This window comes from Oncorhynchus mykiss, chromosome 7 (assembly GCF_057628025.1).
Source record: "Oncorhynchus mykiss isolate SJ-2025 chromosome 7, ASM5762802v1, whole genome shotgun sequence".
Classification (NCBI taxonomy): Eukaryota; Metazoa; Chordata; class Actinopteri; order Salmoniformes; family Salmonidae; genus Oncorhynchus; species Oncorhynchus mykiss.
In genome coordinates, this window is record NC_143028.1 from 24175044 (window position 1) to 24192950 (window position 17907).

At 40.4% G+C, this 17907-nt stretch overlaps 1 protein-coding gene and 1 pseudogene across 2 annotated transcripts; one reads left to right on the top strand and one right to left on the bottom strand.

Annotated features, from left to right (window-relative positions):
* Positions 1-1193: 1193 nt before the first annotated feature.
* Positions 1194-5957, bottom strand: LOC110512312 (uncharacterized). The gene is made up of 2 exons (XM_021592779.3): positions 5343-5957; positions 1194-2914 (listed from the first exon to the last, which is right to left on the bottom strand). Exons 1-2 carry the CDS (start codon positions 5683-5685, stop codon positions 2121-2123), a joined length of 1137 nt encoding a protein of 378 aa, XP_021448454.2. The 5' UTR covers positions 5686-5957; the 3' UTR covers positions 1194-2120.
* Positions 5958-8970: 3013 nt separating this feature from the next.
* LOC110512313 (histone H2A.V pseudogene) lies at positions 8971-10004 on the top strand (annotated as a pseudogene). Its single transcript, XR_016497147.1, has one exon. The product of XR_016497147.1 is annotated as a histone H2A.V pseudogene (transcript).
* Positions 10005-17907: the final 7903 nt, after the last annotated feature.

Genomic DNA, 17907 nt, shown 5'->3' on the forward strand with positions numbered 1-17907 from the left:
ATAACCTTTACTCTGTGGAGGATCAAGAGGAACCAGTCAGTTTCTGTCATATTCTTGGCTGAGTGTCTGAACATCATGGGTTCATTCTACACACCCAGAACAGTTAGAACAGGCCTATATCAACACACTTTTCTATGTTATAGGAGTTAGGTTCTTTACCAATCTCAAGCCCAATGCCTCGGCTTAAATAATTATATTTTGCTACACATGCATTAGTAAGGTTTAACAGAAAATTCCCTCACAGTGCTAACGAGCTATATGTGCTAAAGTCCAACCTCAAAACATAAATGGAAAAACCAAAGCCTGTAACAACTTCTCCCTAAAGACAACAAATATATCCTATACTTTTGTTGGACAAGTTTACTCACCACCAACAGAAAACAACTTCCAATTCATATTAAAATCAACTACAATGCTTCACCTTCTACAATATAAACATGGTGTCTACTGGCTGTCAACAATTAAAAACAAGAAAAAACACATTTCTAAATATTTTTTTTTTTCTACAATATATATATTTTTTTAACTCACTAGCTTCTAGAACTCTCGTCTTCCTAAAACTCACTAGCTTCTAGAACTCTCGTCCCCTTGAAACGAGCCCAAACAAAACTCATCTCCAATACGGAAAAACATGCAGTCAAAATAAATTGTGATCCATGGCAACGCACTGGCTAAACACAAAACTTTTTGACTACACCCCCTGAAGACAATCAACAACCAAGTTGTCCTTACCACTGATTTCAAGAGGAAACTCCTGCAATATCCGTAGTAACTTTCCACCTCACTGCAGAGCTTCTCTCTCTTTTCAGGGTTCACTAGATAGGCATGTTGTTGGATCGGGGCCCAGTCCCCAATATTCATTCTCTAGTACATTTGGTTTGGCACATCTGAGAATGAACAATGATATTCTAAAAGCAGAATAACAATGTCAATATAATTGTACCTAAAAATTGTCAGTTGGTTGCATAAATAATTATTATTACTAAATGTAAATATGAAAACAAAATGTACACCCCTTTGTTAATATATATTGGCAATAATTAACTTAATTGTGAGGCATGGAATAATAAAACATGTATCTTTTGTCAGGCTGAATGTTTGAAATATGAGGTGATTTGAGACATGCTTCTTCGACAGTGGGATGTTTGAAAGTCGCAAAGAAATACTGGAGTGATGTAAGAATGCGAATAAAATTGATTACAGACCAATTTATTATACTGCGTCCATGTGTATAGGCTGCAAGTGAATTGAAAAAACGACATCTTCTCAACTTTCACTTCAACTAAAACCGAACGTATATTGGACATCGGGCAGTATTCTTCTCAACGTCTTTTCAATTACATTTTGCTAGGTGGGATAGCCCAATGTCAAAACAAAGTTTTAATGTTTCCAAATTAATAACCAATATGCAGAAACAGTTTGTGATAAATTGAGCTATATAAACACAAACATCTGCCACAATAATACATATTACTTGTATTTTTTAAACAGGCATCTTACGTACTGCACAAGAACCAGAAACGCTGTTGTTTTGGCATGTGGCAATAAATCAGTGAAATCAATTAGGGGGGAAAATCAGGTTGTACCTAACACAACTAAAAAAAACACATGGGAATGGGAGATATCTTTCACCTCACTGGTTAGAGGACAATCTGCAGAAGACAGTCAGCTACATTTTGGATATCACTCATCGATATCATGTTGAAATCAATTGTGCCGAGAGGAGGGAGATGAGGTTGCACGTCCTGTTAAAACTAACAGCTCAAAAACCACACGGAATCTGAGAGTAATGTGTACATCACTGGTTGGAGGAGAATTTGTAGAAAACATATTACTACATTTTTATTAAAGTGTAACTTGTGATTAAAGTTGGCCACTAACATGGTAAGTGTAAGACAGCACTTTTTTGTTACTCACTTTTTGTTAAATCATATAAATAGTACTTTCAATTCAGAGCCTGGATTTTCCCCCTGAGGCTAATATCCATATCATGTTGAAATCAATATAACAGGGGGCAAACGTTTAGGGTTCTACATTGTGACATCATTAAAATACTCCTTCTACATTGTTAAACATTCAACATTGTGACATAATTTCATTGATATCATGAAACAACGCCTTCATGCATGTATTTTCTGATGTGTAATCAGAGAACATTTATCATAGTATCTCTTGTCACATTGAGAACAGCTAAAAGGTTTCTCTCCTGTGTGTGTTCTGTAGTGTAGAGTCAGTTTGCTAGATGTAGTAAAACTCTTCCCACATTCATCACAGCTAAAAGGTTTCTCTCCTGTGTGTGTTCTCTGGTGTAGTGTCAGATTGCTAGATGTAGCAAAACTCTTTCCACATTCATCACAGCTATAAGGTTTCTCTCCTGTGTGTGTTCTCTGGTGTGATATCAGGCTGGTTGACTGAGTAAAACTCTTCCCACATTGAGTACAGCTATAAGGTTTCTCTCCTGTGTGTATTCTTTGGTGTGAAATCAGGTTGCTTAGCTGAGTAAAACTCTTCCCACATTGAGTACAGCTATATGGTTTCTCTCCTGTATGTATTCTCTGATGTACAGTCAGAAGACCAGATGAAACAAAACTATTCCCACATTGATCACAGCTATAAGGTTTCTCTCCTGTGTGTGTTCTCTGGTGTATCATCAGATTGTTAAATGTAGTAAAACTCTTCCCACATTGATCACAGCTATATGATTTCTCTCCTGTGTGTGTTCTCTGGTGTGATTTTAATTGTCCTGAGAAAACAAAACTCTTCCCACAGTCAGAGCAGTGGTGAGTTTTCTTTCCTTTGGGTCTCTGCTGGTGTTTCTTGGGGTGTCCTGATCTGCAGAGACTCTTCTCTGCCTCGTCAGCATCATGAGGTTGTTGAGGCTCCCCAGAGAATCCACGATAGTCACCTCGCTCTCCTGTGTGAACAACAAAGTCAGACAGATGTTTAAAGGCCCACAACAGAGGAAATCCCCTGTAAAAGGTTATGCCAACAGCGTAGCCATGAAGTGCAATATTGGGAGTGCTACTCAAGGAAACTCACTTTAAGTCCTGTGTCTATTCACTAATTCACCACCGTGGGGGAAAACTCAGGGGAGTTCTCATAGGCTGACAGCAAAAATAGCCTCCATTTCCAGGTTGCTTATGAGTGCACTTCACACTTCTTTTGGATTATAATTGTAAGGCTTTTTTGAATCTTAATATATTTGTGTTACTGGTCACAAATCAACTGCTTTATTCTTCAACACTTCAACCAGTAAAATGCCCTTTGGCAAGCTTTACCATCAGCCTGACAATGAGGGTTTGTACACTAAGTGTATGCCAATTGGCCCATAACTTCACCTAAAAATAACATAGACCTAGTGTACACGTCCTGGTAATCTGTCTGGCACTATGGCCTTATGAATGTTGACCTGTTTAAAGGTCTTACTCAGATCGGCTGCTGAGAGCGCGATCACACAGTCGTCTGGAACAGCTGGTACTCACATGCATGTTTCAGTGTTATTTGCCTCGAAGCAAGCATAGAAGTACTTTAGCTCGTCTGGTAGAGCGTCAGAGCCGGTGTAGTACGGTTCGAACTTAGTCCCTTATTGATGCTTTGCCTGTTTGATGGTTTGTCGGATGGCATAGAGGGATTTCCTATAAGCTTCCGGGTTAGAGTCCCGCTCCTTGAAAGCAACAGCTCTAGCCTTTTAGCTCAGTGCGGATGTTGCCTGTATTCCATGGCTTCTGGTTGGGGTATGTAAGTGCAGTCACTGTGGGGACGTCATCGATGCACTTATTGATTAAGCCAATGACTGATGTGGTATACTCCTCAATGCCACCGGAAGAATCCCGGAACATATTCCAGTCTGTGCTAGCAAAACAGTCCTGTAACTAAGCATCGGAGTTTTATTGACCGAGTCACTGGTGATTCCTGCTTTCATTATTGCTTATAAACAGGGATTAGGAAGATAGAATTATGGTCAGATTTGCCAAATGGAGGGCGAGGGAGAGCTTTGTACGCGTCTCTGTGTGTGGAGTAAAGGTGGTCTCGAGTTTTTTTCCCTCTGGTTGCACATTTAACATGCTGATAGAAGTGAGATAAAACAGATTTAAGTTTCCCTGCATTAAAGTCCTAGGCCACTAGGAGCACCGCCTCTGGATGAGCGTTTTCCTGTTTGTTTATGGCGGAATACAGCTCATTGAGTGTGGTCTTCGTGCATCGGTCTGTGGTGGTATGTAGACAGCTACGAAAAATACAGATAAACTTTCTAGATAGTGTGGTCTACCAGTAGGCTACAGTAGGTTGTATCTCTCTAGGTCATGCCAATAGGCTACAGTAGATTGTATCTCTCTAGGTCATGCCAGTAGGCTACAGTAGGTTGTATCTCTCTAGGTCATGCCAGTAGGCTACAGTAGATTGTATCTCTGAAGGTCATGCCAGTAGGCTACAGTAGGTTGTATCCAAGTGGTTTTATCTCTCTAGGTCATGCCAGTAGGCTACAGTAGATTGTATCTCTCTAGGTCATGCCAGTAGGCTACAGTAGGTTGTATCTCTCTAGGTCATGCCAGTAGGCTACAGTAGATTGTATCTCTGAAGATCATGCCAGTAGGCTACAGTAGGTTGTATCCAAGTGGTTTTATCTCTCTAGGTCATGCCAGTAGGCTACAGTAGGTTGTATCCAAGTGGAAACAACTATCAACCCAATGTGGAAAGTGTTGAATTTGGTCTACAACAAAATGAATGGCTTATTTGCTACATGAGATTTACTAGATCTAGCAGAAGTTTCGTAACGCTTAAGTTATTATGTGGACACGTGACATACCGACAACTTTGTTAGAAAACACTATAGGAGTTGTCATCAGATCGCTATGCATATTCATGCTAGTAGCTTAGCATCTCTCTCCATTGAATACAGGCGGTTGACGACAACAACCCTCATAGAATATAAACAATAGTTTACAATAATAAGATGTGTCCACCAATCCAAAGAAAGGATAGGTGGGAGCTAGACAACCCGCAGTGCAGCTTTGTGGACAACAACTCCCTTTGTTAGAACGGAGAGACATCTTGTCAGTACATCATAATCTTTGGTGTAGCCTACCCAACTCTCGCATGGCACTATTGGGGGGCACGGTGTGTAGTAAACCATCACTACATGCCGTGCCTCCCAGTCTGCGGTCAGCATATAGACCCTTCTCAAATATATATGTTATGTCATTTTTTGGGAAACGGAATGGAGAAAACAAGGGGTAACTTGTTATCTACGTCGTCTGATTCTAGACATATCAATCATCATCCTATTGACCCTCCATTGAAGTGGTATTGACGAGCCAACCCCGAACATTTAAGGCAGTACTTACTGGTGTTAATCAGATCTCCTTTCTCCTCCTCTTCATCTTTCAATGTGACAGTAATCTCCCCTTCCTTCACTCCAAAAACGACATCCTCCTCTTTATCTTCCTCCTCTTCATTTATTGTAACATACTCCTCCTCTTTCACTCTGAACGCGTCTTCCTCTTCTTTCACTGAAACGCCTTTCGCTTCTTCTTTCACTGTAACAGTCTCACCCTCTACTTCTTCTTTTACTGTGACATCCTCCTCTTTCTTCTCCTCTTTCACGACAATGTTCAGCCCCAGAGCTTCTTCCTCCGTCCAACAGACCTCCTCTTCGTTAACAGGAGGGGAGTAGTTTAGGGAGCTCATGTTCAGGGATGTTAGCTAGCTAGCTATCATTAGCGACTAGGCTAGGGTTAATTTAACCAGCCAGCTACTTACTATAGCTGACTAATACAAAATAACGTAATATTAAATTAAATAGGTGAACAAGTAGATACGATAGAAGTGTGTCTAAAACACAGTAGGTAATATACACCGAAAGCGTATAAATAGCTTGAATCTTTCGGCTATGTCGTCTAGCAGGCTACCGAGGTGGTTGACCAGCTGTTTCTGAAGAACCGTCCACTAGATTATACGTCACGCTGGCAGCGTCGCCTGAAAGACGCACATCGCCGTCTGCTGACTGGAGGGGAAACGCAGTTGAGGGTCATATTTCATTTTCAGACAAAGATTATTTTAAATGGATTTAATAAAATAATACTATTATATTGAGACATACAAAGACATGAATGTGTTGATTGATTAGTGTGATTAAAAATGTTTACTACGGCACATTTAAGGCAGTTTCATTAAGTCAAACTAAATCTAAATAAGTAGCCAGCTACTGTAGGTCTATACTGCTCCTACATGGTGTAACAATACATCATGTAGATGTATAATAATGAACAAACTAGGTCTATACTGCTCCTACATGGTGTAACAATACATCATGTAGATGTATATCATGAACAGACTAGGTCAATACTGCTCCTACATTTTTTTATTTTTATTTATTTCTCCTTTATTTAACCTGGAGGGCAGTTGAGAACAAGTTCTCATTTACAACTGTGACCTGCCCAAGATAAAGCAAAGCAGTGCGACAAAAACAACAACACAGAGTTACACATGGAATAAACAAACATTCAGTCAATAACACAATAGAAGATCGAGATTATTTATTTGTTTAGGAATATTGTGAATATCATTCCACTATTAATGCAGATATTATGGACATTTAAAATATGTAATTAAATTATAATTGTAGCTCCTTTAATTTAGACCCAAAATGTATTTGCTATGTGTGCCATTGCCCGGCTATTAAAAGGGACAGGCGACTATTTGAGACTCAGCCTCAGGAATGTTTGTGTAACAGTACTCTTCTTGCGTTGTGTATAATCAGTCATCGACACGGAACTCCAACGTGTAGCACCAGTCATGTAGATTTATTCTGATAGGAACAGCACAAAATTGCACGTCATGCAATGCACGGCTCACCATCCAACTCTGCACTCACGCACGCTGGTTTGGTGCTTGTTCACTGGGCTAGTTACCAAAATAATACAATTACAATATACAATATAATATCTTTAACAATGTGCCTGATAGGAACAGCACAAAATTGCACGTCATGCAATGCACGGCTCACCATCCAACTCTGCACTCACGCACTGTACAAAATATATTAAGCCCCCACCAGACACAGTAAATTGCTAGCTAGTACTGGCGCGAATTCTTTACAACAAAATGCACAACAAATATTCTCCAAAAACCGCTGCATCTTATGTGTGATGTTCGAATAACATTTACAAACAATTTGATATAAATTGTACATTTAAATCATCACTTGAGAGTATAAAAATCACTTTTGATGTACAGTGCTTTGCAACCAACAATTTACCGCTGGTTTGGTGCTTGTTCACTGGGATGATTCTAACTGGAACATCCCCCCTCGTAAGCAAGCTACGCAAACCAGCCAATAAGATGCCATGTTGAGTAGGTGAAGGCAAGACAAAAGTCAGACCAAAACCCCATTGGCTTAACAATAAAGTGGCAAGGGGAATCACCAATATAACCCTGTTACATTTGGTCACATGGAATCAAGTGGTCACTAGATGTCTACAGTGCCAAAGAGATTATTAGTTGGGGCTGTTGGGAGTGCTGAGTGTGTTGATATAATGGTAGTAATGTCAAAATCCCACTTTTAACAACCATCAGAATTGATAAAAAAAAAGGTCATGCCTGGGTGGCACAGCGATCTAAGGTACTGCATCGCAGTACTAGAGGCGTCACTGCAGATCAGGATTTGATCCCGGACTGTACCACAACCTGTTGTGATCGGGAGTCCCATAGGGCGGCACACAATTGGCCAAGCGTTGTCCGGTTTAGGGGAGGGTTTGGCTGGGGGGGCTTTATTTGGCTCATCGCAAATCAAATCAGATTTGATTCGTCACATACACATGGTTAGCAGATGTTAAACTATCATTATGACCTCATGGATGAATTCTCGAATATACTATATACCCTAGAAACCTGGTTAAACTATCATGAATGGATGGATCATGGATGAATTCTAGAATATACTATATATCCTTGAAATCGGTTTAAAACCATAATTGTGACTTCATTGATGGCCAGTCCTTGTATTCATAGTGTAGTGAATTCGGGGGGGGGGGTAGCCCTGAGCTGAACTCAAACCTGGGTCCAGCGACTGTCAAACCAACACCATATAACTGTTACTCAAAGAAGTCTGAACTTCTTGATGGGGTAGCTAGGTGTTGGGGTAGCTAGGTGTTGGGTAGCTAGGTGTTGGGTTACGGTGGCTACAATAGCTTTCTCTATGAATTTAAGAGTTGTTACATTTTTCCTTCCCCCATCCCTCAGCTGTTTACAAAACCAAGTCTCTGGGCAGCCATTTTGTTGCTGTTTAAAAAACCCACACATCAATCAATCAATCTGCAGTTCAAACACTGTTTTGGTAATAAGATGATAGGGTTGGAGAAATGTAACTACTTTCAAATTCATAGACAGACCTATGGATGCAAGGACTGACCATCCATGATATCAACATTATAATTTTAACCATGGTTTGAGGCTATACAGTGTTGATTTACATTGCTTCTAAACATTGGAGTAAAAAAATGTTTTATTTGGGGTTCTGATGGGGTACAACATTTGAACTAAGCTCATGAAGCATGTGTTATATTCTTCAAGAATCAATGGCTATAAATAAATAATTAAAAAATCAAAATATGGATGTAGCTATTGCATATTGCCCCTTTAACACCAAACATCAGTTCAACAGCCGCAGAGTTTGTGTCTCTGTTTTAAGACAGTACTTACTAGTGTTAATCAGGGAACGGTTTCTCAAAACCATCTTATGGCTAAGTTCATTGTTAGAACCATTGGATGCCTTAAGATGCGTTTGGGAAACCGGGCCCAGATATCCAGTTTCCTCCTATTTGGATGTGACAGTAATCTCCCCATCCTCCTCTTTCACTCTGAACGCATCTTCCTCCTCTTTCACTGAAACGTCTTTCTCTTCTTCTTTCACTGTAACAGCCTAACCTCTACTTCTTATTTTACTGTGATATCATCCTCTTCTTTAGCAGGAGGAGAGTAGCTCAGTGAACTCATGGTCGGGGATGTTAGCTAGGCTAATGCTAACTTATCCAGCCCGCTAACTGACTAATAACAACACCGTAAATATGAAATTAAATCGGATAACTAACTAGACGACAGAAGTGGGTTTAAAACACAGTGGCTAATATACACGAAAGCGTCTAAAGAGCTTTACTGGTTCGGCTATTTTGTCTAGCAAGCTACCGAGGTGTCTGACTAACTGTTGCTGCTGTTGACAGAAGCGTTCCGAAATTGTTTCAGAGCTCCTCAGTTCCTCAACCAAATAACAAAACGCTGAAATGGCTGGCAGTAAGGCAGGAAAAGACAGTGGTAAGGCCAAGGCAAAAGCTGTGTCACGCTCCCAGAGAGCTGGACTGCAGTTTCCAGTGGGGCGTATCCACAGGCACTTAAAGACCCGCACTACCAGCCACGGACGTGTCGGAGCCACAGCGGCTGTATATAGTGCTGCCATCCTTGAGTATCTCACCGCTGAGGTACTAGAGTTGGCTGGTAATGCCTCTAAAGATCTGAAGGTGAAGCGTATCACTCCCCGCCACTTGCAGCTCGCTATCCGTGGAGACGAGGAGTTGGACTCCCTCGTCAAGGCCACCATAGCTGGAGGCGGTGTGATCCCCCACATCCACAAGTCCCTGATCGGGAAGAAGGGCCAGCAGAAGACTGCATAGAGTAGACAGACGCCATCTTGTTGATCGGAACTGTGGAGGCGTGTGTTCGGACTGGACTCTGTTCGACGACGTGTGTTCGGACTAACCTGACCAACAGGACTTCACATTGATCATTTTTATATTACTATTGGCTAACGATGAGTGATTGGTAGTTGTTTTTTTTTCCGTTAGTGTAATATTTCCCATAATTAGAGAAGGATAAAATATGTATGTTATTTTTGGACAGGGGGAAATCATACTTTTCCCCCGATTTTCACAGTTGACTTGTTTGATTGGCATGGCTTCAAATGTTTTGTACTGAAAAATGGAACTGTTAAAACCCATTTTTTAAATAAAAACAAAGCTGTCGTTTGTGGTTAATAACACATTTTCATCGTTACTTTCCGTCTGTCTATACCATATTGGTTTGTAAGAGAAAATATTTGTCATGCACAGTGCCTTCGAAGTATTCAACCCCTTGACTTACTCCACAATTTATTTTTTAAATCAGCCTGATTTCAGAATGGTTCAAATATTTCTCAACCATCTCTGTGCAAATACCTCAGTGACATAATGAAAGCATGTTTATTTTAAGTTTTAGCAACATTGAAAATGAAATAGATCTCATTTACTGAGAGAAATACTTTGTAGAAGCCAAGCCCCTTTGGTAGTTAATACAACTTTCAGTCAGGTATGTGTCAAATTTGCACATCTGGATGAATTTTTTATTTTTTCAAAGCTCTTAAATTATAATAACCAGAAATATAAACAACATGTAAAGTGTTGGTCCCATGTTTCATGAGCTATAATAAAAAATCCCAGAAATGTCAAAAAAAAATAAGCGTTCCGTCCACTAGATTTTACGTCACACTAACAGCATTGCCGTAAATTCCCACACCGCCATCTGTTGACTGGAGTGGGTAACGCAGTTGAGTAAAATGTAGATTTAATTTTCAGACAAAAAGTTAAAGGGTAGGAATCGGAGACGACGCTAGTCCTAAAATATGAATTAACCCCTCCTAAATAAATCAATATCAGTCAATATATTTTTTCTGTGATTTATATTTTTCGTTAACCGTTCCATCGCATCTTAAACATCTTACCAGGCCGGCACTAGGACCGGGGGAGGCTGCTGCTGTACAAGTGACTGTGAGACTTTCTTCAGCAAAGATGGCGGACTGAAATACTAGGAGTGAGGGGTACCCCTACACAGAACTGAACTGGATCAAAGATGGCGGACAGAAATACTAGGAGAGAGGGGTACCCCTACACAGAACTGAACTGGATCAAAGATGGCGGACAGAAATACTAGGATGTAGGCAAATGTAAGGAATTGTAACATCATAACGAATCATGCAAAAACATGCACAGTTGCCAGGAATGTTAGAGACAAACGATTATGCTTTTTTTTTTATCATAAAGTTAATTTACGAAAATCTTTATTTAGCAAGCTAGCTGACTAGCTAACATTAACCAGCTAGCTGGCTAACTAACATTAGCCAGCTAGCGGGCTAGCTTTATGGGTGTTGTGACATGAGTATGAAATTGTAATTCTGGTTGTTTTAGGGACACCTGAAACAACTAGCAAACCAGGATGTAATTTTGTGAAACAGTGAATGTATAGAATCTAGCTAACTGAAGAATTTACTGGAAATTGAATGTACAATTTTGTAAGTTTTCCTTGCTGATATTTGCCATGCAGATAGATTACATCACGTAGCTAGCTATGTTCTTGCTTATTGTGCAGTGGATGATTAAAATTAAAACAAGTTCTGGCCTGGTTTAGATCTTATCTGTCGGAAAGATATCAGTTTGTCTCTGTGAATGGTTTGACCTCTGACAAATCAACTGTACATTTCAATGAAACATGGTGAAGCCCCAATATTGCCCTCGCTAGAAACCTGTGTTTCAGACATAAGGAAGTGGATGGCTGCAAACTTTCTACTTTTAAACTCGGACAAAAAAGAGATACTTGTTCTAGGACCCAAGAAACAAAGAGATCTTCTGTTGAATCTAACAATTAATCTTGATGGTTGGTAAGTCATCTCAAATAAAACTGTGAAGGACCTTGGCGTTACTCTGGACCCTGATCTCTCTTTTGGCAAACATATCAAGACTGTTTCAAGGACAGCTCTTTTTTCCATCTACATAACATTGCAAAAATCAGAAACTTCCTGTCCAAAAATAATGCAGAAAAATGTATCCATGCTTTTGTTACTTCTAGGTTAGACTACTGCAATGCTCTACTTTCCGGCTACCTGGATAAAGCACTAAATAAACTTCAGTTAGTGCTAAATACGGCTGCTAGAATCCTGACTAGAACAAAAAAAATGATCATATTACTCCAGTGCTAGCCTCCCTACACTGGCTTCCTGTTAAGGCAAGGGCTGATTTCAAGGTTTTACTGCTAACCTACAAAGCATTACATGGGCTTGCTCCTACCTATCTTTCCGATTTGGTCCTGCCGTACATACCTACACGTACGCTACGGTCACAAGACGCAGGCCTCCTAATTGTCCCTAGAATTTCTAAGCAAACAGCTGGAGGCAGGGCTTTCTCCTATATAGCTCCATGTTTATGGAATGGTCTGCCTACCAATGTGAGAGACGCAGACTCGGTCTCAACTTTTAAGTCTTTACTGAAGACTCATCTCTTCAGTGGGTCATATGATTGAGTGTAGTCTGGCCCAGGATTGTGATATGATTGAGTGTAGTCTGGCCCAGGAGTGTGAAGGTGAACGGAAAGGCTCTGGAGCAACGAACCGCCCTTGCTGTCTCTGCCTGGCCTGTTCCCCTCTCTCCACTGGGATTCTCTGCCTCTAACCCTATTACAGGGACTAAGTCACTGGCTTACTGGTGCTCTATCATGCCGTCCCTAGGAGGCATCACTTGAGTGGGTTGAGTCACTGATGTGATCTTCTTGTCTGGGTTGGCGCCCCCCCTTGGGTTGTGCCATGGCGGAGATCTTTGTGAGCTATACTCGGCCTTGTCTCAGGATGGTAAGTTGGTGTTTGAAGATATCCCTCTAGTGGTGTGGGGGCTGTGCTTTGGCAAAGTGGGTGGGGTTATATCCTTCCTGTTTGGCCCTGTCCGGGGGTATCATCGGATGGGGCCACAGTTTTTCCTGACCCCTCCTGTCTCAGCCTCCAGTATTTATGCTGCAGTAGTTCTTCTCCTGTCTTATCCGATGTCTTGTGTGAATTTAAGTATGCTCTCTCTAATTCTCTCTCTCGGAGGAGGAGGACCTGAGCACTAGGACCATGCCTCAGGACTACCTGGCATGATGACTCCTTGCTGTCCCCAGTCCGTGCTGTCCCCAGCACTTTGAGATATCAGCTGATGTAAGAATATCAGCTGATGTACATTTGATTTGATTTGACCAAGAGTCTGTTGACTGGTCAGTCATTGGATTATTTTGTTGAAATCAAATCAAGCTTTATTTATACATCACATTTCAGACATGATGCAACACAATGGCTTCACAGGAAAATACAATAATATTATATTTTTCTTAACTCACCAGCTTCTAGAACTCTAGTCCACTTTTTATTTAATTGATGCAGGATTGTTAATCGAATTGATTATACTGCGTCCATGTGTGTGTGTGTGTGTATGTATATATATATATATGATTTATTTACCTTTATTTAACTAGGCAAGTCAGCTAAGAACAAATTCTTATTTACAATGACGGCCTACCCGGGGAACAGTGGGTTAACTGACTTGTACGGGGGCAAAACTACATATTGTTACCTTGTCAGCTAGGGGATTCGATCCAGCAACCTTTCGTTTACTGGCCCAATGCTCTAACAACTAGGCTACCTGAAAGTTTGTTGAAATTGAGTTGTTTTCTAGTAATTTAAAAAAAGACCAGAAAATACCTTTTAAACTATAGCTTTCAACTACAACTGAAAGAATATTGGATGTCGGGCATAGTCTTCTTTTCAATGACATTTTGCTAGGTGGGATAGCCCCAATGTCAAAACACAGTTTTAACGTGTCCAAATCAATAACCAATATGCAGAAACAGTTTGTGATATATTGAAAAATTAAACATAAAATGTGCTATACACACAAACATCTGCCACAATAATCATATTACTTGTATTTGTTAAACAAGATCCTTATAAACTGAACAGAAACGCTGTTGTTTTGACAAGAAGCAATAAATCACTGATATCAATTAGGGGGGAAATCGGGTTGTACATGATGTTGAAACTAACACAACTAAAAAAACACATGGGAATGGGAGATATCTTTGATCTCACTGGTTAGAGGACAACCTGCCGAAGACAGTCAGTTACATTTTGGAGTGATGCATTTAAATTTAGGGGTCACTAAACAAAGGAACACAACACTTATTTGTCATAACTCATCAATATCACATTGAAATAATTTGTGCCGAGAGGAGGGAGATGAGGTTGCAAGTCCTGTTAAAACTAACAGCTCAAAAACCACACGGAATCTGGAAGTAATGTAAACATCACTGGTTAGAGGACAATTTGTAGAAAACAGCTAGCTACATTTTGAAGTGTTGCATTTTGATTAAAGTGGGTCACCAACATGTTAAGTGTAACTCTTTTTTTGTTAGTCACTTTTTGTTAAATCACATAAATAGTACTCTTCCATTTCAGAGCCTGGATTTCCCCCCTGAGGCTAATATCCATATCATGCTGAAATCAATAGAACAGGGGACAAACATTTAGGCTTCTACATTGTGACATCGTTAAAATACTCCTTCTACAATGTTAAAACATTCTACATTGTGACATTTTTTCATTGATATCACAAAATAACTCCTTCATGTATCTATTTTCTGATGATTGATCAGAGATCTTTTTTCAGAGTATCTCTTGTCACATTGATCACACCTATAAGATGTCTCTCCTGTGTGGATTCTCTGGTGTTGAGTCAGATGGCAAGATTGACCAAAACTCTTCCCACATTGATCACAGCTATAAGGTTTCTCTCCTGTGTGTGTTCTCTGGTGCACTGTCAGATCTCCAGATTGACCAAAACTCTTCCCACATTGATCAAAGCTATACGATTTCTCTCCTGTGTGTGTTCTCTGGTGTTGAGTCAGTTGACCAGATGTAGTAAAACTCTTCCCACATTGATAACAGCTATAAGATGTCTCTCCTGTGTGTGTTATCTGGTGCACTATCAGATCTCCAGATTGACCCAAACTCTTCCCAGATTGATCAAAACTATAAGGTTCCTGTGTGTGTTCTCTGATGAATTTTAATGCCTGATGAGTTGAATCTCATCCCACAGTCAGAGCAGCAGAGATTTCTCTTCCCTGTGGATCTCTGCAGGTGTTTATTGAGGTGTTCTGATCTGGAGGGACTCTCCTCTGCCTCTTCAGCATCATGAGGTTGTTGTTGCTCCCCAGAGGATTCACGATAGTCCCGTATCTCTCCTGTGTGAACAACAAAGTCAGACAGATGATTAAAAGACCACAACAGTGGTAATCCACTGTAAAAAAAGTGATGCCAACAGCGTAGCCATGATGTTATGTAATGAATGTTAAAATTATTTGACATTTGCCTTAAAATGAGAATGAATAGTCATATTTTGTCTTGTTTTCACATTAGTAGTAACATCGATGATTGTAGGCTAGAAATAAGTTATTCATGTTGTTGAAACTTTAAGCAGTGTGCCAGATGACTTTTGGTCTCCAATATAGGCCCCTTTCTGTGTTTGCTAAAATTGCGGCACGAGGGCAATTTGATTGCAGAAACTCCTCCCTGCTAATGAGGAAACCGATCATCAAAGGTAAGTGATTCATTTTATTGCTATTTCTGACTTTTGTGACTAATCCACCTGGCTGCTAACTGTATTTAATGTTTTGGTAGCTGAGCGCTATCCTCAGATCATTGCATGGTATGCTTTTCACCTTAAAGAGTTTTTGAAATCTGACAGCGGCTGGATTAACAAGGAGTTAAGATGTATTTTGATGTATAACATATTTTCAAGAATGTTAAATATTTTAATTTAGTATTTTTGAATTTCACGCTCTGCAATTTCACCGGATGTTGGCCAGAAGGGACGCCAGCGTCCCACATGCACAAGAGAGGTTAAGAGCAGTTGGAGGCCACAGAAGGAGTGTTATGGCTTCCAATAGATGTCAACAGTTTTTAGAAATTGTTTCAGGCTTGTATTGTGAAAAATGAGAGAATAAGACCACTCAGATGAAGTTGTCTATCTGATGGCCCAGAGTTGTTTATTGCGCGTGGCCGAGAGCTGTGTGTTATTTTTCCTTTCTATTGACAACGCTATTGTCCGGATTAAATATTATTGCATATTTATGCTAAAAACATCCTGAGGATTGATTATAGACATCGTTTGACATGTTTTTAAGAACTTTACCTATATTATTTTGACTTTTCATCTGACTGTTGTGTACGCACTGGAGCTAGTTGATAACTGAACAAAACGCGCAAACCAAACGGAGGTTTTTGGACATAAAGAGGAACTTTTTCAAACAAAACAAACATTTATTGTTCTACTGGGAGTCCTGTGAGTGCAACCATATGAAGATCATCAAAAGTAAGTGATTAATTTTATCGCTATTTTTTACTTTTGTTGACTCATCCTCTTGGCTGGTAACTGTATGTAATGTTTTGATAGCTGAGAGCTGCACTCAGAAAATCGCATTTTATGCTTTCGCTGTAAATCCTTTTTGAAATCTGACACAGCCTATGTATAACACTTGTATCTTTTATCAATGTTTGTGATGAGTATTTCTGTAGTTTGATTTGGCTCTCTGCAATTTCACCGGAAGTTGTTTGAGACAGTGCATTACTGAACATAACGTGCAAATTTAAACTGAGGTTGTTGGGCATAAAGAGGGTCTTTATCGAACATTTACTATGTAACAGGGACTCTTGTGAGTGCCACCAGATGAAGATGAAAGGTAAGTGATTCATTTTGTTGCTATTTCTTAAGTTTGTGTCGCACCTGCCTGGTTGAAAAATGATTTTCATGTGTTTGGTAAGCGGGACGCTGTCGTCAGATTTTCGCATGGTGTTCTTTCCTCGTAACACCTTTTTGAAATCGGACACAGTGGTTGGATCCTGGGTAGCAAGGAAAAAAGCGTGGCCAGCCGTAGAGAAAAGCTAATTGAAATTCTCGATTATCGTGGATTTATCGGTGGTGACAGTGTTTCCTAGCCCCAGTGCAGTGGACAGCTGGGAGGAGGTGCTCTTATTCTCCATGGACTTAAGTGTCCCAAAACTTTTGGAGTTAGAGTGATAGGATGCACATTTCTGTTTGATAAAGTTATCCTTTGCTTTCCTAACTGACAGTGTGTATTGGTTCCCGACTTCTCTGAAAAATTGCATATCGCGGGGACTATTCGATGCTAGCGCAGTACGCCACAGGATGTTTTTGTGCTGGTCGAGGGCAGTCAGGTCTGGAGTGAACCAAGGACTATATATTTCCTTAGTTCTACATTTTTTTGAAAGGGACATGCTTATTTAAGATGGTGAGGAATATACATTTAAAGAACAACCAGGCCTCTTCTACTGATGGGATGAGGTCAATATCCTTCCAGGATACCCGGGCCAGGTCGATTTAGAAATGCCTGCTCGCAGAAGTGATTTATGGAGCGTTTGACAGTGATGAGGGGTGGTCATTTGACTGCGAACCAATAACAGATACAGGCAATGAGACAGTGATCGCTGAGATCCTGATTGAAAACAGCAGAGGTGTATTTGGAGGGCAAGTTGGTCAGGATAATATCTATAAGGGTGCAAAGGTTTACGGATTTCGGGTTGTACCTGATGGGTTGCTTGATAATTTGTGTGAGATTGAGGGCATCTAGCTTGAATTGTAGGACGGCCCGGGGTGTTAAGCATATCCCAGTTTAGGTGACCTAACAGAACAAACTCTGAAGATATATGGGGGCAATCAATTCACATATGGTGTCCAGGTCACAGCTTTGAGCTGGGGGGGGGGGGGGTGTGTGTCTATAACAGGCGGCAACAGTGAGAGACTCATTTCTGGAGAGATTCATTTTTTTTTTTAAATTAGAAGCTCGAATTGTTTGGGTATGGACCTGGAAAGTATGACAGAACTTTGCTGGCCATCTCTGCAGTAGATTGCAACTCCTCCCCCTTTAGCAGTTCTATCTTGACGGAAAATTTCGTAGTTGGGGATGGAAATGTCTGAATTTTTGGTGGGCTTCCAAAGCCAGGATTCAGACGCGGCAAGGACATCAAGGTAGGCGGAGTGTGCTAAAGCAGTGAGTAAAACAAACTTAGGGA

What these genes read in the sequence shown, in the direction of transcription:
- LOC110512312 (XM_021592779.3), bottom strand. Translation starts at nt 5,685, where the DNA reads ATGAGCTCCCTAAACTACTCCCCTCCTGTTAACGAAGAGGAGGTCTGT. An exon ending in AGGAGATCTGATTAACACCA is followed by an intron (nt 2,915 to 5,342) that starts GTAAGTACTGCC and finishes TTGTTCACACAG; the next exon opens with GAGAGCGAGGTGACTATCGT.